Source organism: Rosa rugosa, chromosome 3 (genome assembly GCF_958449725.1).
Source record: "Rosa rugosa chromosome 3, drRosRugo1.1, whole genome shotgun sequence".
Taxonomy (NCBI): Eukaryota; Viridiplantae; Streptophyta; class Magnoliopsida; order Rosales; family Rosaceae; genus Rosa; species Rosa rugosa.
In genome coordinates, this window is record NC_084822.1 from 57,078,293 (window position 1) to 57,099,903 (window position 21,611).

The following is a 21,611-nucleotide window of genomic DNA, read 5'->3' on the forward strand; positions in this document are numbered from 1 at the left end:
GAAGCGGCGTGGAATCAAGAAGAGTGATTGGAAAATAGGTAATTCACGCATAATGAGGTTACTAGCCGTTGCAATATCCAAGAAAATTTGGTTTTGGACTTTTCAGGTTTCTCATGCGAAAAGTCAGGTTCTGGATTGTGAATCAGATTAGAGTAAATTTTGGCCAGAATGTCCGTTTAAGATGCATGATACCTTTCTGGAATGGGAACGACGAGATCTTCAAGACTCACTTAAGTGAGCCCTAACAGATTTAGGCCAAAATATATCGTTTTAATTATCCGATTTGTGATTTAATATTTTTAGGCTAGTTTTACATTTGTTTTAGGATTATTTTTATTTGGGTTTTTATTTTCCTTTTTAATTTGGATTCTTTAGGATTTATTGTTAGGTTATGATTGTGATTAGGTTATGACTTGGATGCCTATATAAGCACCATCATGCTATGTATTAAGATCAATTTATCATATCAAATTTAATAAAAATTAGAGATTTTTCTCTCTTTCTATGGTGGATTCCAGAATTATGTCTTTTAGGGTTTATCGCTTGTAAACCCCGTTACTTCCGACTGCGTCATTTGGTATCAGAGCGGGTATTGCCCGCTCCTTAGCAGATGACGATCCAAGGGAGAAGTTCACCACCACCAACCTCAACGACGCTGGTCGTAAAGTATCTATCAAAGAAAGTTTCGTTGAAGAGGAACATGCCAAGGGATTTGCCCTAAGACAACCTCATTAATCCAAAAAAAAATAAAAAATCCTAAAGAATCTAAATTAAAAAGGAAAATAAAAACCCAAATAAAAAGAAAGGGAAATTATGGAAAAGGTCATATTAGAGTGTAAAATGAGAAAATGGTCACCTAGTTTCCCACTTGATAAAAATGTCCATAATGAATTGTTAATAATATTAATTTAATCCTTATGAATAATGAGGTGATGTTAAAAAAGGTCAGTTTTTAATTTTTTTGATTTCAATTCTGCCCTTAAAGCCTAATACATGTTTATAACCTTAATATACTAAACCGCAACCTCTCTACCTCCGATGTCCTCCAAAACCTACGCCTTGATCCCGTCCTCCAAGTCCAAATTGAACAGTTGCCGATCACCGCCGCGCTCTCCAAGTTCTTCTCCGATGTTCTCCCTCAGAACCTCGCCGTCGACCTCGCGGACTTATTCGATGCCCCAAAACGGTGCAGTTTAGGTTTCGGAAGCAGTGCGGTTTGGGTTTCGGAGGTAATTCACTGAATCAGAGTAGAGAACCAGTTTATCGGATTAGAAATTTGGCAATTGTTCATGGCTTCGTGAATTCTGGAATTTAGTTTTGGATGAAACGACTGTTTATGCTTCTTTTTCTTCTTCTGTTTCTTAAAGGATTTGATAATTTAGTATGAGCTATAGGTAATTCAGTATGAAGCTTCCGCACTTTCGTTTTTGCACTTGTTTTCTCAGTAATTCAATTTGTGTATACAATGGATTTGATCCATGAAGATCGAATTTTAGGTAGAAGATTGCTGATTTGAAGCGTTTAAGTGAACTGTGCAGTAGTTCATTTTTTTTTCTTTTAGCATCAAATTCTTTGATTATGGCTTCGTGCATCTCGAGCTATTCATAGACCATGTTTTTTTAAATTTGTGCATGGGTTGTTTCTCAGATGCATTTGACATAATAATTGAGAATGATTAATATTCTAAAAAGTAGCTGCTGGTTCAATTATGGTGTGTCTGGATCTACTGTGTGGTTGAGTTTTTTTGAATTGTAGTTATGGTGTTGCTGCATATGGTAATTTGTTTAAGCATGTTCGGTATTATTACTCCAGTTGTGATCTTAGATTTGGACCCGTTTGTTCTATGTTTTTGTATTAATTACTGTTTACTGTAGGCACTGTCCCAATAAAACCTGAAGTTCTAGATCACGCACCGGTTTTTTTTTACATCCACTATTTGCTTCATAGGCCTTCTCAAACATAAATTTCTCTAGAAAACGATGCTATAGAGCTCTTAGAAAATCTGTTCCCTGTGGAAAAGAGGCACCTAGCAATTAGAAAGGAACTATTAGCTTTCTTGTGTCGAGAATGCAAAAACAAAATGGGACCAAAATTTTTCACTTCACTAGGCTCACCATCGGCCGCATTATCAAGTAGAATCCTTCCCTATGTCAAGTGAAGTTAGTTTTAAAGATCACCTTTGGCTTTGGATTGCTTGAAGCAATGCAACATTTCTGACATATGCTTGGTTGAGTTTTAAGTTTCTTAGGTATTGGATTGTTGCAGCTATGATGTTTTTTTTTAATTTTTTTATATGAGAATTTCTTCACAACCCTGGATATCTTTGACTTCTTTTGTTGATTAACTTGCTTTTGGGTCTTGTTCTGTGTCCTCGACATTCTATTATAAAGTGCTTTCAACATGATTGACTCTTGAATATCACTTTCATGCAATTAAAATGAGGACTAGTTTGATGCAATATGCAGCATGTGATGCCATGATTTTTGGTGCAAAACATCCTTCTTTGCAGGATGGGACCAAGGAATTGTGGGAATGTGCATTAGCGAGAAGCGCAAGTTGAAAATTACTGCACATATGGGCTATGTGCATTAGCGAGAAGCGCAAGTTGAATCCCAGGTAATAAGATTACTTCCATTTTTGAGATTCTCGTGTATAGACTCCTGTTTGGGCAATGAGTATATGTGTAAAGGAAATAAAATGGTTGGAGAACATTTGACAATAATTGATGAAAATAGTTAAGATGCAAAACCATATTTAGTTAAGATGAAAATTATTGATGGGAGCTGTACGTAGTTGAATGATTCCTAGCTTGAGCTTCCTTTTTTGGTTTTTCATATTTAGTTTTCCCAACTTAGATTGTGGTTGTTTGAACATTACAGGTGGTGCCACACTGATATTCGACACCGAGCTCGTTGAAATTTTGGGGAGAGATTCAAAGAACGACGGGGAGCTGTAGTGGAATGATTTCTGGCTTGAGCTTCCTTTTTTTTTTTTTTTTTTCACATTTAGTTTTCCTAAAGGAATTACTTGTGGTAACCAGTGGCTTGGTGAGACAAAACGTTATTTTGCTTTATAGTCATTATCAGATTACACTACTTTTTTAATCTAAGATTGAAGTTTATGTTACTATTCTGTCACTTGCAGCTAGCTCCCCTATTTCCATTTGTGCAGTTTTTAACTCACTTAGTTTATTCAAGGAGAATGGCCTTGAATGGTCTCCAAGTAACTGTCCATGTAACTGACCATGTCACTTACAATGTATGTAACTGACCAAGTAATTGAACATGTAACTGATCATGTCACTGATGTTGTCATTGACATGGTCAGTGACTTTGCCTGTGACTTGAGGTTAACAGTGACTTGGACAACGATTGACAGTGACATGTTTATGACTGTGACATGGCCAATAACTTGGCCAATGACATAGCCAATGACTTGAGGTTAACAATAACTTGGGCAGTGACCTCACAAACTAGGGAGTTGGTCTGGTCAGTGACTTGGCTAGAGATTGACAGTGACTTAGCCAATGACTTGGCCAGTAATTGATACAGAGACATGGACAGTAACATATCCATGTCACTGTTAATCACATGTCACTAACTAAGTAACTGACCATGTCACTAACCAAGTAACTGTCAGTAGCCAAGTCACTGTTAATCACATGTCACTAACAAAGTAACTGACCATGTCACTAACCAAGTAACTGTCAGTAGCCAAGTCACTGTTAATCACATGTCACTAATTAAGTAACTGACGATGTCACTGACCAAGTAACTTTCAGTAGCCAAGTCACAAGTTAATAGTCAAGTCACTGTTAATCACATGTCACTAACTATGTAACTGACCATGTCACTAACCAAGTAATTGTCAGTAGCCAAGTCACTGTTAATCACATGTCACTAACTAAGTAACTGACCATGTCACTAACCAAGTAACTGTCAGTAGCCAAGTCACTGTTAATCACATGTCACTAACTAAGTAACTGACCATGTCACTGACCATGTCGCTAACCAATGACTTAATCAGTGACGTGTATAACAGTTACTGAAAAATTAGTCTATAAACAGTATCTATAATTTCACATTGCATTGACTGAAAAATTCCAAGTGATGTACATGCAACTTTCTCATCTCAACATTACATTCTTTCTTGTTACACAAAGCCACGAGGACAATTAAATACTCCATCATCTGGAAATTGGACCTAACAGGCATACCAGCTGCCTTCTTCACATTCCTAATGTGCATAATCCTATCGGCTCTCAGGGAATTTAGTCTCACATATATGAGGCAACTGCATGAATGAAGTAATTTTTATCAGAGAGAATATGGAGCAACTTTAGCTATACTTAAGCTGTAAACAGAGTTTGCTAATTATTATGTTATACTTTTTCTTAAGCATGAACCAGTATCATGTCTTTGTGTTCATTTTATGTGGTTGAAAAAAAAAAAAGTGACTTGAGGTTAACAGTGACTTGGCCAATGACTTAGTCAGTGACGTGTATTACAGTGACATAACCTAGAAGAAGGATATCATCAGTACCTTAAAAGGCATGTTGCTTGTAAAGATTAAGAAATCCTCCATATGGGGACCAAGAATAAGAAATCATTGCCTTAAAAAGAATGGTATTCATAAACCTTAATGAGAATCACTAAAGTGTATAGAGCATATGGAGCATAGACCATTATAAAACTTGCATCATTGTACAAATCATTCAACAAAGCTTCAAGCATAAAAAAGTGAGATTGCACGGGACGAATATAATCTAGATGCCAGAGAAGAGGAAAAAGACATATATGCAGCTTGTAGTTACAAACTTTAATCTTGTAATCGTCGCCTGCAAAAACCCAACACAAATTAATTAAAACCTGAACTATACCATCTACAAGTTAATGATCTTCTATAGAAACAAAATACAGAATCCCCTATCCCCAAGGGTAAATCAATTTGTGCAAGAGTAACATGGGTATCAACTAGTCAAGGAAAGGGAGCTTGTTTGCCAACAATACTCATACTAAATCAGTTTAGTTTCATTGGTAAGCTATTTCTAAACTCTAATAACATAAAGTTTTCAAAAACAAATCTTACTGGATCTGAAAGTAGTTAAGCTAAAAGCCCAGCATTACAATAAATGTGAAAATAAAACTTGCTCCATTTCTAGATCAATCATAAGGTGTTAAGGAAAAAAATAAAAAATAAAAACCAAAATTGCTTACATGTAATACAAACATCATATGAAATCTGAAATCTGATTGTATTTTATGTATAACCCATACACAAAATGGTGGCATCGTACAGAAGCATTAATTCTTCATTGTCTCTTGCTGCAACTAGAATATTTCTTTAATAATTTTTTAAATATTTTTGAAGGTGTTACATTTCCAAGTATGGCTATTTCCAGATAAAATTGAAAACAAGTACCAACACGAAAATTATAGTCTCAATCTGATAAGCCACTCTACGTGCTCTATCAATTGGAACATTAATAATTCATTACTTCATCATTCCACTACTGCTATTCAGCTCAGTTTATGTAAATTTCACATTCTCCTGGCATCCAATTCAAAATTCCCCTTCCACTATTTTTTCTAATTACAATTTCCTTCAACCTAGATCTATACGATTTGCAACGACAACAAACCAAAACCAGATACTGCAATCATAAAAAACAATTGCATATAACAAATGCCAACGAAACCGAAAATACACATGCACATATGAAATTTGTACCTCCAAACACAAAGAGAGGCTGAGATTTGTGGAAATGAACACCGCGAAGAGGTCCGTCCCATAGCTGGATCACACCACTGTGCAGACTCGCGAGGATCCACGGCATCTTAGTATAGAAGCGCAGTACTCCCTTCACTCTTATTACTCTTCGTCTCAAACTTTGTCAACATCTTCACCACCGCGATCACTGTAATACAATCAAATCAAATCAAAATTCACTACCGCAAGAACAAAATTCACAAACGAAATCGCATCACTAACTTGATACCACAAATCAATCGACCAGTGCGAGATCCGACTTGAGGATCCGAACTCCAGCGACCTCCATCGAGACCGTGCTCGACTCGTCGAGCTACTTCGTCCTTAAGATCGAGGACGGCACCGACAAGCACGCCTTCATCGGCCTCAGATTTTCCGAGCGCAACGAGGGGTTCTATTTCAACGTCGTGCTCTCCGATCATGACGAGTACGTCAAGAGACGAAGAGGAGTCGTACGACGCCGGATCGACCTGAACGATCTGGAGTGATCCGATTACCGGCGAGTCGGCACCGCTTCAAGAACTCGTACACCGATCCTAACGACGCGTCATTCTTTGACATTCACACTCTTTCGAGGTATGTGTCTGTGTGGAGGAGAAGAAGAAGAAGAAGAAGAGAGAGAGAGAGCAGTTGATAAAGGTTCAGACGGGCTTGAGGGAGAGAGAGACATGTAGGTGGCAGTTTTTGTAATTAAATGTAACTCTAGTGGTAGGTTGTGAAGAGGTGACCTTAATTATCATGGGGACATTTGTGTATCCTGAATTATAATAAGACACTTCAAAATGACCTCTTTTATCATTGGCCCTAAAAAGAATCCTAAAACAAATGTAAAACTAGCCTAAAAATATTAAATCACAAATCGGATAATTAAAACGATATATTTTGGCCTAAATCTGTTAAGGCTCACAAAAGTGAGTCTTGAAGATCTCGTCGTTCCCAATCCAGAAAGTTATCATGCGTCTCAAACGGACATTCTGACCAAAATTTACTCCAATCTGATTCACAATCCAGAACCTGACTTTTCGCATGAGAAACCTGAAAAGTCCAAAACCAAATTTTCTTGGATATTGCAGCGGCTAGTAACCTCATTATGAGTGAATTACCTATTTTCCAATCACTCTTCTTGATTCCATGCTGCTTCTTTATTTTTCTAGTTTTCCGGCTAAACCAGGCTCATTCTAGTCCTGCATCATTCTCCTCCACTATGAAAGAACTCGCCCTCGAGTTCCTCTTGAATAAAGGACAAGAATAGGTAGACAAAAGACCAGAGAAAAAATTGGACAATTGAACTTGCGGATTATTGACTGGATCTTCTGCATATTTTGATGGCACAAACATGAACCCAACACCATAGATGAGTCTGTCATATGCATTTTGGCTTTCATAGGCAACCGTAATAGATTCTTCTTGGCTCTCAAGGTTGCATTCTTGAATGACATCGGGTTCTGAATGATTTATTTCAGGATCCAAGACTTCACCATTACAAATAACCATGTGACTCGGATACACATTTACGCAAGCGTACGTATCATTGTCAAGATAGGGAAATATAATGCCCAAAGTTATCGTACCACGGGGATTAGTGGCTAACCCACAATCCTTGGGTGGTCGGAACTAAAGTCACTAAGCAAACAAAATAAAAATAAAGTGAATAAAAAGGCTAATCTAAGGCACCAAGCCTTAGCAATGCTCGGCTTTGGTTTTCACCAAAGCCTAATCAAAACTAAGAGCCTAGTGGTGGATATGCACAAATGAGTCGAAATTTGTAGGAGGTTTTGAATTGGGAATTAACTAAACTAAACGCAACCGAAAAGTAAACTAAACAACTAATTAACAAACTATAAAATTAAATTTGGGTTTTCAAATTAATGGGAACATGGGAGTGTCGGGTGATTCACACTAACTATCTTGCAAATATCAATGCCAATTTTACAAATGCATGCATTTCCTATATGTGTCAAGTCCCGTATCTAGTACCGGTTAAGGCTACTAAACCAATTATCCTTTCGGTGTATCGATTATGCCGGTTAGGGCCACAATCAACTCTCTAATTTGGGCATTACGCCGGTTAAGGCCGCAATATCCAAAATTAGAGGCCTAGAGTGCAAGATAATAGAGACCCAAGCAAGCTTAGCTACAATTAAGCTAGCTAATGGTTACCACACTTAAATCCTAGATGCAACAAGACTAATAAGTTGTCAATTTATCAATCTATTCATCACAATTGCCCACAACATAATTTCAAAGGGTGACAAAGCCTAGAAACATGCTTCTAAGGGCCAATAAATTCGGATTTAAAGCATACACAATAAAAATTGCATTTAATAAAATTAAAATATCAATATTTATATAAGATGAGTTAGGGCTTCACAACCCTAACTCCCAAAATTGAACTACTCACTATCCATACAAGAATCCATCAACAAAAATATATAAAAATTATGAAATAGATAATAAGGAAGAGAGGGGAGAATTAGCTTGGCCACTTCTAGCTATGAGCTAGTATGAATCAAGCAATTTCTTCACCCAACTACCCAAATTAAGGTGTGGTACTCTTGATGATGATTCTTTGAAGCTTGAGTGAGAAATCCTCCAAATACCCAAAAGAAAACTAAACAAAATAAGAAAAATGAAAGGGGAGGAGTGGAAGGGCAGCAGCCCTCCCAAGGCTACTCAAAATGTGTTGTTCGGCGCTGCTGAGAGGAGAAGAATATATATAGCCTAGGGCGACTGTTCGTGTGAGAGGAGGAAAAGATGAGACTGCCACGTGGCAGCATTTAAATGGCTGAAGCAATTAAGTTTAATTGCTGTCCACGCACGTGAAGGAAGGGTGATGATGGTCAATTAAGCATGGCATCACTTCTGCCATGTGTCAAGAGGATAATTAAGCATTAGCCCATCTTTCCTTGCATGCTGCGGTGCTGCTACAGCTTAATTAACCAATTAAGCTTAATTGCATATGTAATCAATTAAACTTAATTGCTAAATTAAGATTTCTGTAATTTCGTCCTTTTGATAAAAACTTCGAATTGCACTATTTTCGCGTCATTTTTCCATGATTTCCGCAAATCCGCTTATTTTCTGCAAAATAAATAAAAATGGATTAATTACATATTAATTGACATGAGAATTAGCTTAATTCTAGTGTTTTAGATACAATTACACACATATAAATGCGTATAATCACCATGTCTTCATGAGCAATTTCATCTTTAACATCTTCTTGATCATCATGGATGATTTCTTGTGGAGTTTCTTCCATTAGAAAATTTTCTGGCTTTTCTTCAGATAAACTATTAATCTCAACAGGTAAAGAAAACTCTTTGGACTTTAACTTCTTCTCAAAAACCTTAGGAGGGTAATTCTTGATCGAAAAATCTCTAGGCAAAAATTTTTCGTTAAGAAGACCTTTCATCTTCCTCCATGTTCGAACACGCTCTTTTCCTTGCCTCTGACGAGAACTCTGCAATTGATCCCACCAATAAGCAGCATCTTTTTTTAGCTTCCGAGAAACCATCTTAGCTTGCTTGTGTTTTGGAACCTCCATGATCTCAAAGAATCTATCCACTTCAACCTGCCAATCCAGAAAATCCTCCACGCTCATGTGACCATAAAAGTAAGGAATATCAATCTTGGTTCTGAGATCTTGGGAATCATGATCAACATCACCTCCACCACCATGTGGAGCCCTAGCACGTTGTCCTTCCCCGCCTCCGTTACAGTTGGTGTTGTTGTTCCTTCCTTCCAACAACCCACGAAATTCTACCATTTGAGCGTTCATGGCTGCCATTTGAGCGTTCACGGGGGCGGTCATCTGAGCAGTCATTTGAGCGGTAAGGGCATCCAAATCCGCTCTTGTAACTGGGGTAGTACGTTCGTCACTCATGGATAATCGAGGTAAATAAGAGAGACAGGAAAGACCTGCTCTGATACCACCGGACGCAGTTGGAAGTAACGGGGTTTACAAGAGATAAACCCTAAAAGACATAATTCTGGAATCCACCAGAGATAGAGAGAAAAATCTCTAATTTTTATTAAATTTGATATGATAAACTGATCTTAATACATAGCATGATGGTGCTTATATAGGCATCCAAGTCGTAACCTAATCACAATCATAACCTAACAAGAAATCTTAAAGAATCCAAATTAAAAAGGAAAATAAAAACCCAAATAAAAATAATCCTAAAACAAATGTAAAACTAGCCTAAAAATATTAAATCACAAATCGGATAATTAAAACGATATATTTTGGCCTAAATCTGTTAGGGCTCACTGAAGTGAGTCTTGAAGATCTCGTCGTTCCCATTCCAGAAAGGTATCATGCATCTTAAACGGACATTCTAGCCAAAATTTACTCCAATCTGATTCACAATCCAGAACCTGACTTTTTGCATGAGAAACCTGAAAAGTTCAAAACCAAATTTTCTTGGATATTGCAGCGGCTAGTAACCTCATTATGCGTGAATTACCTATTTTCCAATCACTCTTCTTGATTCCACGCCGCTTCTTTATTTTTCTAATTTTCCGACTAAACCAGGCTCATTCTCGTCCTGCATCATAAATGCCCAGAGACTTGTATCATATAAGGCAAAGCAATCTTCTTTTAGTTGAAACCTACTGCATAAAAAAGCACAAAGAAATTATAGACAGGAAACAAGTCTCTGCGTTCTCCTATGGTGGTTTCAACATCTAGTTACTGAAGCAGCAACCATCTGAGCTATCTTGTGGTAAGAATGTTGAAGAATATCATTTTATGTGTATCTAAGATTGAGTTTGATCCTTAAGTTTCAATATTATCTTCATCTCCACCAAATTAGACTTCCTGTTGTAAATATTATATATATGTGGCTGTCCACTGTAAATACTAATTAGTTACGTCCTTATGATGTAAACTCTACCCCTATATAAATGGGTCTAATGAGAATGAAACACACACTTCTACCTCCTCTCATATTCTGTTTCTCTCTTCTATCTTTCTCTTATTCTCTAGTTTATAACACGTTATCAGCACGATTTGCTTTTATTTCTTCTTCTTCCTAAACTCCATGATGATCCGCAAGCCTATGGTGCAACATAGTTGCCTATGACCGAGGCTAATGATCTATGAGTTTTACTCTCATTCTCATAATCATTTTTATTCCTATTAAATATGAACATCAAATTTTTTATGCAATCAAACAATTTACATATATTTGTATGTATATGTTATATAATGTAATTGCTGAGATTTATGTTTCATATTCGACTTTGAGAACCATTGTTCCAATAGTCAAGACTCGAGTCCACTGACCGAGTAGTATTAGACCTATGGTTCTATAGACATCACACTAATGTTTTTCTCTTGTTTTCCCTATGGGGTCCATTGTTCATATTTATGGTTTCATATATGAATTTTCTATGATTTTTCATAGCACATACAGTTCTAATACTTATGGATCCTCACATGGCTGTATATGTGGCTAAGGTAATCATTTTTTGGCGCATTTGTCGCATGCCCAAGCATTTAGTGGCACTTTACCAAGCCCTTTCTCAAAGGCAATAAAGCCGAATTCAATTGTATTGATCAATCAGATCCCTTGGGATTCATCTGTGCCATTGGACATCATTCCACTCAAAATCGACGATTTCCTTTGTCGATAATAAAAAACATGTTGGTAATATGATCAAAGGCGGTGTTCTTAACAGTGATTAATTTTAAGCCTATGTTTAGGCATTTTTTTATTTCTCTTTGTTTGTTTAGTCATTTTGAGCATATGTTTTGGCACTAATTAAACGTAATTATATTTCATTATTTTATTCTGTTTAATCACCTATATATTATGTTTAAATTACCTTTATTATAATTATTACATAACTGATTTAGTAATGAGTATTTGTTGCAAATATCATGATAATGTGAATGTTACAATTTCTATTATCATTATATTGTAGTTATTGTTATTAATAACTTATTTTATTACCATTATTTGGTACTTATCATGGTTATTTATTTAATGTAATCATAATGGCCTGACATATTATTAATGCATATGATTATTTTATCATAATATTATATCAATGCACATGCATGATTAACATTTATTTTCTTCCCTAAATCTAATCATTTTGTACATCGATATTTGCTATCTGCCATGATTACATCCCTCAGCTTTAATTATACTTATAGTATATGTTTTGAGCGATGTACACATTGACTACTTGTTGCTTTAATTATATATAATATTAGCAACATATTTATATATTACAAATATGTTTGTCATTTTGTCACACAGATAATTGAGATACTAAATACACATTTACATGTGGTTGTGAATTTTGTAATCACAAGAGATCAAAATCTCTATTTTACTTGATTCAATTACATCAGAAAAAATTTCTCCACTGATTGTTATACAATCAAATAGATCGAAACCTCTTGTTTCTTGATCTCCAATTATGTCCGGATTTTTGTCCCTTCTCTTTATGAGTACATGTGAACCTCTGTTCACTCCACTTTTAGAACATGCTTCTAATTGTAAAGACTCAAACCAAATGTTTTGAGTATGAGGGCTATGATCCCTAAATCAATTATTATTGGAGTATACACTTATACTCACATGGACCACTGTCCCAAACTCGAAATTTGAGTATATAATTTTGACATTTGTTTTCAGTGTCAAATAATAATATGAACCATGTGTTCATTAATAAATTGAACTATGAATGTTCATGATAAACATAATGACAAACATATTTGTCTTGCATATAATGCAACTATGGAGATGATCCATTGCAATTGTTGATAATTTTTTACATTGATGCTTCAAAAAGCTAAGGTAACAATCATCTCTCAAGAGCTGCAGATCTTGATTGATGGCCAGCTCCAACTGAGCTCGTATTATGTTACCTATGGGGAATATCATTGCATATATTTGGTGATGAAATTTTCACCTAAATTAAGTTGTATTAATCAACTATAAGTATACTACTGTATACTATATCATGAACTAAAATTTTCATTGAGCCAAATAAATTTATTTTGGCGTGACTAATGTGTCATTACTATGTCATGTAGACTCATCTACATACATACTCTACATTGTTGTATAATACAACAACAGTTGCAAACCTTCCTAACACGGAAATTATAATTTATCGCATATTTGCGAGTTGTCACTTTAATGGGACAATCCTCCCTCCATTAGGGGGAGCAATATCGTTTATGAAAAACGACATGAATTGGTGTATAATATATATCCACCATGTCTCATTTTAATTTTGAGAAAAAATCTCATTTCATTATCTTTTTTACCTAAAATTTGGTTTGGGCTCGCTATCCCCAGTGGATATCATAAATCTAATTTTTTTGCACGCATATTTTGCAAATGGTCAAACTAGATAGTCTTCCTGCCATTAGGGGGAGGAAACGCTATTGTAACGGCGTGAATTTATGTGGAATATATCCACCATGTCCAATGTTTCAAGCTCCCTATAAAGGAATATTATACAAGCCCTATAACACTCTTCATGAGGTTATACAAAAATCCACATTCTTAAATTAATTTGTCCTTGAGAGACAGCAAATGCTAAAAGAGGCATGGGTACCTGATAAGAATAAGATTTTTATATCTAATGCATGCATATATTTTGAATGTGTGATAGATCTCTAATTGATGATCATTGATGATATCTCATCTGTAATAGCTACTAAATATCATCAAGGGCTGTATACTACCACGTTTCATTGTGTCGAGAAATTATACTATTGGTCAAATTGGAAAGAGGCAATTCCAATGAATTTGAATATTGTAAACGTGATAATATACTTGGACTTTATCAACCCTAAAAATTACAAAAGGGTGTACTAAAGTGAATTGAAATCACTATGACACAAGTCTCTATAAAGAGACATGGGATTATCATTCTTCTCCAAGCGACAACTTTTCTATAAGTACAGTGTTACATAAAGCTGTTATATTGACGAGAGGTTTATAGTAGGTTGTCATGGTTATTATGAAGATCTTAAAGGCAAATTGCTAAAAGTAAATCCCAAATCCTATGTGTCATTATAAGCATATTGCTAAACCAAATCCTTAGTGCATTCATATTGCCAAAGGCACGTCCATGAATGAATGAAAGAGCTTAAAGCTCGCTCACGGAATCAAAAAGTTTAAAGTTCATATATACTCATTCATTTACGGTCAAAGTGACTTATTGCCGACTTATTGCCTCAATGAGTACTATGATAAGACTAAGAAATCGAATTCGTATCATGCTCACAATGTCGCAACATATTCTAACTTTCGCGAAGTTATGAAGTTATCTAGAGCTCATATTGAGCCTATATGAAATTATCAATACACAAATTGATATTTATGGCTAAGTATGCCATACCTACAATTTAATGCTCGGAATATTGTATAAAGGTAAATGTGTCAATTGTTGTTCCTTTATATTGTTATTCTTTGCTAATATCTTTATCTATAATTTGAGCATATGAAATTGGTTCTACTTGAGGTAAGATATATTATCATAGTTTTATTGGTATTACCCTAACCTTCGCAGGAATTGAAATTCATGATGAGTCCCCTTTATGCAAAGCACACATAGTCTCACCTATGTGATCGACACACCATATCCAATATACATGGTGCATGTATTTTATTACATACATGATTGAAGCTTGCAACAATCAGGGGAAGATTCTCATCAGGGGGAGCATTCAAAATTATGATACCAAGAACATATGCGCGTTGTACTCTTTTTCTCCTTCGACCAGGGTTGTTTTTATCCCACTGGGTTTTTGTTACCTGGCAAGGTTTTTGACGAGTCAACATTAAGCGCGTCAAACACCATATCATTTAGTGGTGGACATCCAATGGGGAGTGTTGTAAATATTATATATCTATGTGGCTGTCCACTGTAAATACTCATTAGTTACGTCCTTATGATGTAAACTCTACCCATATATAAATGGGTCTAATGAGAATGAAACACACACTTCTACCTCCTCCCATATTCTGTTTCTCTCTTCTATCTCTCTCTTATTCTCTAGTTTATAACACTTCCCTATATATATATGTATATGAGGGCCTTTCCACTAAGGGATCCCTTTTTTTGGTCTTTTATAGGGATAGGGCATTAGACAACTTTTCGATCACATTTTGGCATCTCAACCGTTCAGTGGCTGGAGTCGTCGACGAAGGGTTCGACGTCGAGCTCGATGGGCTTCCATGGTTTCCGGCGAGCTCGCCGCACACAGCTGAGTTTTCGATCGCCTTCGCCGCTTGCTTGAGGCCGTCTTGGATGTCCAGAGGGTGCGATCGCCGCCTTCCCGACGCTGGAGGAGCGACGGATGTCCGCTCTCGATCCGGCCTGTATATATATATATAATCTATATATCAGATCCTATCCAGAGCGGAGTTCCGCTCTGAAATTAAAATGTGAACTTCTAGTTTTGGGTCGCTTTTCGGTCGCATATCCATATCTCGACCGTTCAGTTTTTAGGTACTAGTGTATAGATCATCTCTGCAAATTTTCAGCCAAATTGATTATCGTTAAGGTATCTAACTCGCTTAAACCAATCGACGGACTGAATTTGTCAACCTGAACCGTACTAGCTTTAAGGCAGTAATCAATGCCTTAACGATCATCAATTTGGCTGAAAATTTGCAGAGATGATCTATACACTAGTACCTAAAAACTGAACGGTCGAGATGTGGATGTGCGACCGAAAAGCGACCAAAAACTCGAAGTTCACACTTTAATTTCAAAGCGGACCTCCGCTCTGGATAAAATCTATATATATATATATATATATAAAGACAAAATGTCAAGATTAAACAGACGATTGAATTATAGAAGAAAACGCCTCCAAGTACTCATATCAAGGAAATAATAGCTCACAAGCAACCAAATAATATATATTAAGACTGGTAGAAGACAAAGGATACCAAAGTGTATGGCTCTGCTAGGGTTGCGCTTCTGCTGCCCTTGGCCTCCCCTCCATCGTCGATGGACACCTATTCTGATTCCCTTCTCATCGGACTCATCGGACATGACAGCTGCTGTCTCCTCCACGAGGCCAAGGCTAGGCTTCTCTCAATCCCAATCTGTAGGAGCCCCGGTTTTGCTGGGGCATATGGATAGATCTCCCTCGTTCTGGGGGCGAGGGGAAAAGCTCCGATTGGGCGTTGCCGGTGGTGAAGCAAGCAAAGGCAAGCCTTCGATCTATAACTCTGGCGACGAGTGGCTATACTTCTTGCCGAATGGATGCGGTGGCGATACTGATCTCGACTGCAGCACTGAAGGGTGGCTGATATCCGTAGACGAAGCGGGGCTCTTGGCTGTGGTGGTGAAAAGTGGTGGCTGGCCCCTGCTCTGGTGGATGGTCAACGATCGGGTCTCTTCTGTGACGTTCACGCGGGGAGGCACTATGGGTCATCATGCTACGCTCGGGGATTGGTCATGGCCGGTATTGCAGATGCTGCTGAAACTTCAATTGAAGCGCAGCCGAGTTTGGGTGTCCAGATCACAGTGGAGGAGCATGTGGTTGGGCTGTCTTTGGGCTCCCATCCAAGCCCAGATCTCGGGGAGTCTGACGAAGGAGGTGGACGTGGGACTACCTTCGCATTGGTCGGCATGGATGCTTGGCCAGCCGGTGCCAATATTGCTGTCGGCGGCGGGAACAACTTGGGAACAGCTAGGTTTTGTCCTTGATGGGCTTTGCTGGTTGATGATTGGGCCTAGGGCTCTAAAATGGATGTTGGGCCTGCTCTCTCTTGGGTCCACAATAACTAATGGGTTTCTATACCCATTTTTTACTTAGTATTTTTTCAAATTTACTTGCCTATTACTATGCATTACTGTCCATAGTGAAATAGGCTTTCTTGAATAAGTGAGCATAGGTACCGTCAAATGATCGGACCTAATCTATGTATCGCTGTGGTTTCACCACAAACTCTTTATCTGCCCAAAGTCGGTAGAGGGAGGATATGTAATGGTCCTTTCTGGCCTGAGAAATATATATCGACATGATATTCTTCAAAAAAATATATATATAAAGACAACTATATTAAGAAAGTTTTCAAGTCTATTTATAACCTTGAATTGAATGAGAACAAAGGGAAATCAATCAAAGTCTATTTCAATTCATAAATTTTCCTTTGTAACATGAACGTTTATAGGAAAAAGCACAGTTGATCATCTTTGGTTGTGTAACCGATTTGGGTTATGTATGAACTTCGTGCCAATAGTGATGAATACATCCTTTTCAGTTGTTGAAATGTGAGAGTTTCTTCGTGCCAATAGTGATGACTACATCCTTTTCAGTTGTTGAAATGTGAGAGTTTCTCTAAAGATAGTAGAACTTTGGGGCATCCTTGTAAAAGCATCACTAACATGACTGCCTCAAAAACGTAAAGAAATTGTGTTTGATAATTTGAAGGACAAATTTTCTTACAAAAGAATTGCTACAAACAAAAGAATTAAGAAAACATCAAAAAAAGATTGAACGGCATCCCCTACTTCGTACCCTATACTTCTCCAGGATGACAACCATTGTCCAATTAGCACATATTTTTTTCTTCTGGGTTGAATCTATGGGGAGTCTTGGAGTCTCCCCCCTCTACAATCTTCTCCCCAGTGCTCCTCTCTCGAGTTTTCTGCTTAAATATTCGTGGTTGTTCCTTCTTGCCTGTGGTAACTGTGTTTTAGATCATCATCCATATCCATATATCTCTACAAAGACTTTAACGTGTACTTTCTAGTTGTCTTCACTCACTCAACCTGCTCACCAATCAAGTCTAAACCAACCAGCAGGAATGAAATACCCTGAAACAACAAGAAATAGAAATGGATGCCCTGAGCAGACAGCAGGCTCCGAGCTGAAGCCGTTAGAAGAAGGAAAGCCAATGCCAGCTCCTTTGTGTATATTCTGTTATGCTTCTTCTTCTTGGCCTTTTGCTCCTGCTGTCGAATTTCTTCCTTCATTTCGGCAAGGTCTGGAACCGAGACCCCCCTCTGATGCTTTGGCTCTTTCTCGACTAAGGAGACAAGATCACCCTCTGAGGAACGCCCAGACTTCTTGGTAACCACCCACTCGTATGCACTCCCGAGCTGGAATAGGCCGGATATCATAGCATTGAACTTGGTCACTGACATGGTGTTTTCAAAGAGAAGGTAAGGAACAATGAAAGGGAAGGCTTTTGGGGCAGGGAGGATATTGAGGAATGACATGGTTGCAGGGATGTAGCACACAACCCATGCTGGGAGCTCAGCTTCGGGGATGAACATTGTCATGGGAAGAATTATGCAAAATAGGGTGAAAGAATAGAAGGGCAATATCAACTTTCTGAGCAGAAAGAAGAGGAAAATCAAATTGAATTTCTTCCAAATGCTGATCTGTATGTGACAAGCAAGTATATATTAGTGAACTATTATCCACCACAAACCCTTTACACAAGCAAAACAAAGGCAATTCGGACAAAGAGGAAACAAATAGTGCAGAAAGTATATACCTTGGATTTGATGATATCGGGTAAACATAGGCGAAACAACTGCATAGGTCCCGAGTGCCATCTGTGTTGTTGTTTCCGGTAAGCTTCGTAAGATTCAGGTACTTCGCACTGGCACTGAGGCACACATACAGAAAGAGGCACTAACCATTAGTCCACAAGTACAACAGAGCAAGATTTTACTTCTACCACAAATAACTTGGCCAAAAGAAAATTTACCTCAACATCATTGAGGAAGATGAATTTCCAGCCATGAAGATGAGCACGGACAGCAATATCCATGTCCTCAACAGTGGTCCTCTCCAACCACCCACCAGAGTCCTCGAGAGCCTTTATCCTCCACACACCAGCTGTCCCGTTGAACCCAAAGAAATTAATGAAGACACTATTTACTTGTTGTTCGACTTCAAAGTGGAATGTCAAATTAATGTTCTGCAACCTTGTGAGTAGGTTCTCATCCCTGTTCACAAAGGACCACCTAGCTTGGACCAGCGCCAGTTCTTCATTGTCCTGAAAATGTCACCAAAAGTTACAATCTTGATAAACTTATCGTTCGTTATCTTAACAAATGCTAAGGAACCGCAGTTTCTTATTAAAACCAGAGTGTGTCCGTCTTCATGATAATTGCATAGGTTACAACACAAGAAAAAGACAATTATCAGTATTTGGTACCTGGAAGTGTGGGACTGTTCTCTTGAGGAAATCAGGAGCGGGCTGAAAATCAGCGTCGAAAATGGCAACAAACTCGTAGTCTTTGACATAGCTACAATTCATTGCAGACTTGAGATTGCCAGCCTTGTATCCATCTCTAATCACTCTGTGCCGATACAAAATGTTGGCCCCTTCCTTGTGCCATTTCTGGACCTCCTCTTTGATCATAAACTGCGTAGTCGGGTCATCCGAATCGTCAAGAACTTGAACCAACAACCTCGACTTGGGCCAGTCTAGATTGCACACAGCACCAATTGACTGCTGATAAACCTGAAAATTCCAAACACCAGAGTCAGAAACAACATCTCTTAACAGAGAGAGACTAGCAGCAAGCCGAACGGCTACGTGTACCTCTTTCTCATTGCACATGGGGATCTGAACTAGCACCATAGGGAAGTAGCCATTCTCAAGATCCAAAGGACCGCCTTTCGGAACCGGCTTAATCTTCTTGAACCGGATCCAGAAACACCCCAGGCACAGAATCAACCTATCCAAGCTCTGAACCATGAAGAGCACAATACAGGCATTGGCCAAAAACTGAAGCGGCGGAGCGAGATACCCGACCCGAATCAAAACCCATTTGGAATAGACCCAATCGAAAGCCCCCTTAACCCCATCAAACTCCATCTCCCACAAGTACTGAAGCTGCAGGTGTGGAGCTCCACCAAAGTGCCACCCTTTAAAATACGCGGCGACCTCAAACCCCAGCAGAACCAGAGAGAGCAGCAGAAACAGCTTGATGCAGAAATAGAATCTCGACTTCACCGCCGGGTTCTCGTGCCCTCTGCCGCCGCCGCCGCCGCGTGGCTCGCTGTCGGCGTCTGTGTCTGTGTCTGTCCTTCCGGATGCGACGCGGCGTCGTATGGCGGAGGCCAGGCCCAACATTGCCGAGCCCAGGGAGGTGAGGCAGCCGGCGGCGCGGTGGGCCTTGAGGAGGAGGACCCAAGTGAACTGCTTGGCGTTTTTGCCTCGGGCTCGGCTCGGGGAATCCGCCATTAGGAAGTCCTCGTCGGTCGGACCCTCCAGCTCCACCATGGACCAGTTCGGGTTCTCCATCTTCACCACCACCGGCGTCCCTCGGTGGCTGTCCTCTTTCGACCACCAAGACGGCGCCATTCCCGGGTCGGATCGGTATACACAACCAAATCAGGATTGTTGTTTGAGAATGGAACAACAGCAGCAAGGAGAAGAGAGAAGACCACCCAGAAGAAAAAAGGCTAACACTTTGATCTCATTGTCGGTGGACGCGGACGCGGACGCGTGGTGGAGAAAGCTATGACATTCACCGTGAGGGAGGGAGGGAGGGGCCTTATATTATATGTGAAAGAGAGAGAAGAGAAGAGAAGAGAAGAGAGACAAAGGAAGACGAAGAAGAAAGCCTTATGACTTTGTGCTGAGGCCTAATGTGCTACCATTCAATTACAGCTTGCAAAATGAGGCCTCAAGGGAAGGGAAGCAATAAGAAACAATAATAGCGAAAGCACAAAAACGAAAAAAGAGATTTCTTTTGATGATTTGTGAAAGAGATGTTAACAGCTCAACACGTCTTTGCTGTTGATTCGGAATTTAAACACTTAATAAAATCCTTCCGAGGTCAATTTGACATTGGATCAATTTGTCTCTTTCTTCTTTTTTTACCATAACACCACCAGATTTTGGAACGTAAAAATTCACACAACCACAGATTTAGTGCTGATTTTGGGTTTCCATTGAAAACCCAAGTGATCCAGGACAAATTTACCCAGATTTCCAGATAAAAGTTTCCTTCTTTTCTTGATTTTGGGTATCTCCTATTTCACCTACTGCTTTGAAAACACAATAAAATCCAGCAACAACCAATAACGTAAGCCCTAGCCACACTTTAAATTTCCTTCCCAGGTTACAAAAGAAGCATTTTGTTTTTATCTCTGTGGGTAACAATCAAGAACTTACAAAAGGGTGCAAGAAATTTACTGAGATCCTGCGCGTGGTGGAAACCGGAAGCTTCCCTCGTCGTTCCAAATCCATCTGGGTCTGGGTGGGCTGCTTCGCGTGTGAATTGAATTCAAACCTCATAATTGGACAACCAAATGCCTTTTTACCATTTCTTCTTCCTTTTTTTTTTTCTTTTTTTTTTTTTTACTATTTCACTCTAAAAGGGTAAATATAAGAATTGAATAAAGGGAGGACAAAGGTGACGATCTAACAACCACCAAATGCGTCTCGATGCGACAAAAAGTGAGGAAAAAAAAAAAGTACTTTGGGTTTTGTTTTTATTATTTATTTTACTTTTGCTCTTGTTTTTTTTCCTAATAATAATTTTTATTAATGTTAATTGTTGGTGGAGAATAGGAAATGGTTTAGAATTTTCATGGCCGTCCCGTTTTAGAGTCTAAGATTACCCATAGTAAAAACTTAAAAGTAAGGGGAAAATTAAAGACATAATCCACGCCCCAGCAGAGAGAGTGTATGACACTGCCAATATATAAACACGAATCCAAAAAGAAAAACGGTGATGGGTCAATTTAAATGTGGGTATTTAATGAAAATTAGGTAAGGTGGATGGAGATCCTGCATTGATCCTGCATTGATCATGGATTTATGTGGATGGCGAGAGGATTTAAATTAAAGGGTCTTTAATTTTCATGGACTCAT

At 38.4% G+C, this 21,611-nt stretch overlaps 1 protein-coding gene and 2 long non-coding RNA genes across 3 annotated transcripts; 1 reads left to right on the forward strand and 2 right to left on the reverse strand.

The window, feature by feature from the left end:
• Positions 1 to 1,002: 1,002 nt before the first annotated feature.
• Positions 1,003 to 3,097, forward strand: LOC133740605 (uncharacterized). Its single transcript, XR_009861327.1, has 3 exons — positions 1,003 to 1,229; positions 2,510 to 2,616; positions 2,880 to 3,097. It is a non-coding gene; the product is annotated as an uncharacterized LOC133740605 (long non-coding RNA).
• Positions 3,098 to 4,599: 1,502 nt separating this feature from the next.
• Positions 4,600 to 6,387, reverse strand: LOC133735524 (uncharacterized). Its single transcript, XR_009859081.1, has 3 exons — positions 5,999 to 6,387; positions 5,731 to 5,917; positions 4,600 to 4,837 (listed from the first exon to the last, which is right to left on the reverse strand). It is a non-coding gene; the product is annotated as an uncharacterized LOC133735524 (long non-coding RNA).
• Positions 6,388 to 17,169: 10,782 nt separating this feature from the next.
• Positions 17,170 to 20,412, reverse strand: LOC133736142 (probable xyloglucan glycosyltransferase 12). The gene is made up of 5 exons (XM_062163578.1): positions 19,329 to 20,412; positions 18,939 to 19,247; positions 18,486 to 18,776; positions 18,270 to 18,383; positions 17,170 to 18,153 (listed from the first exon to the last, which is right to left on the reverse strand). Exons 1-5 carry the CDS (start codon positions 20,091 to 20,093, stop codon positions 17,530 to 17,532), a joined length of 2,103 nt encoding a protein of 700 aa, XP_062019562.1. The 5' UTR covers positions 20,094 to 20,412; the 3' UTR covers positions 17,170 to 17,529.
• Positions 20,413 to 21,611: the final 1,199 nt, after the last annotated feature.

Coding starts and splice junctions, on each gene's coding strand:
- LOC133736142 (XM_062163578.1), bottom strand. CDS start 20,093: ATGGCGCCGTCTTGGTGGTCGAAAGAGGACAGCCACCGAGGGACGCCG. Junction 18,777..18,938: donor GAACAGTCCCACACTTCCAG/GTACCAAATACT, acceptor TGACATTTTCAG/GACAATGAAGAACTGGCGCT. Junction 18,384..18,485: donor TCTTCCTCAATGATGTTGAG/GTAAATTTTCTT, acceptor TGTGTGCCTCAG/TGCCAGTGCGAAGTACCTGA.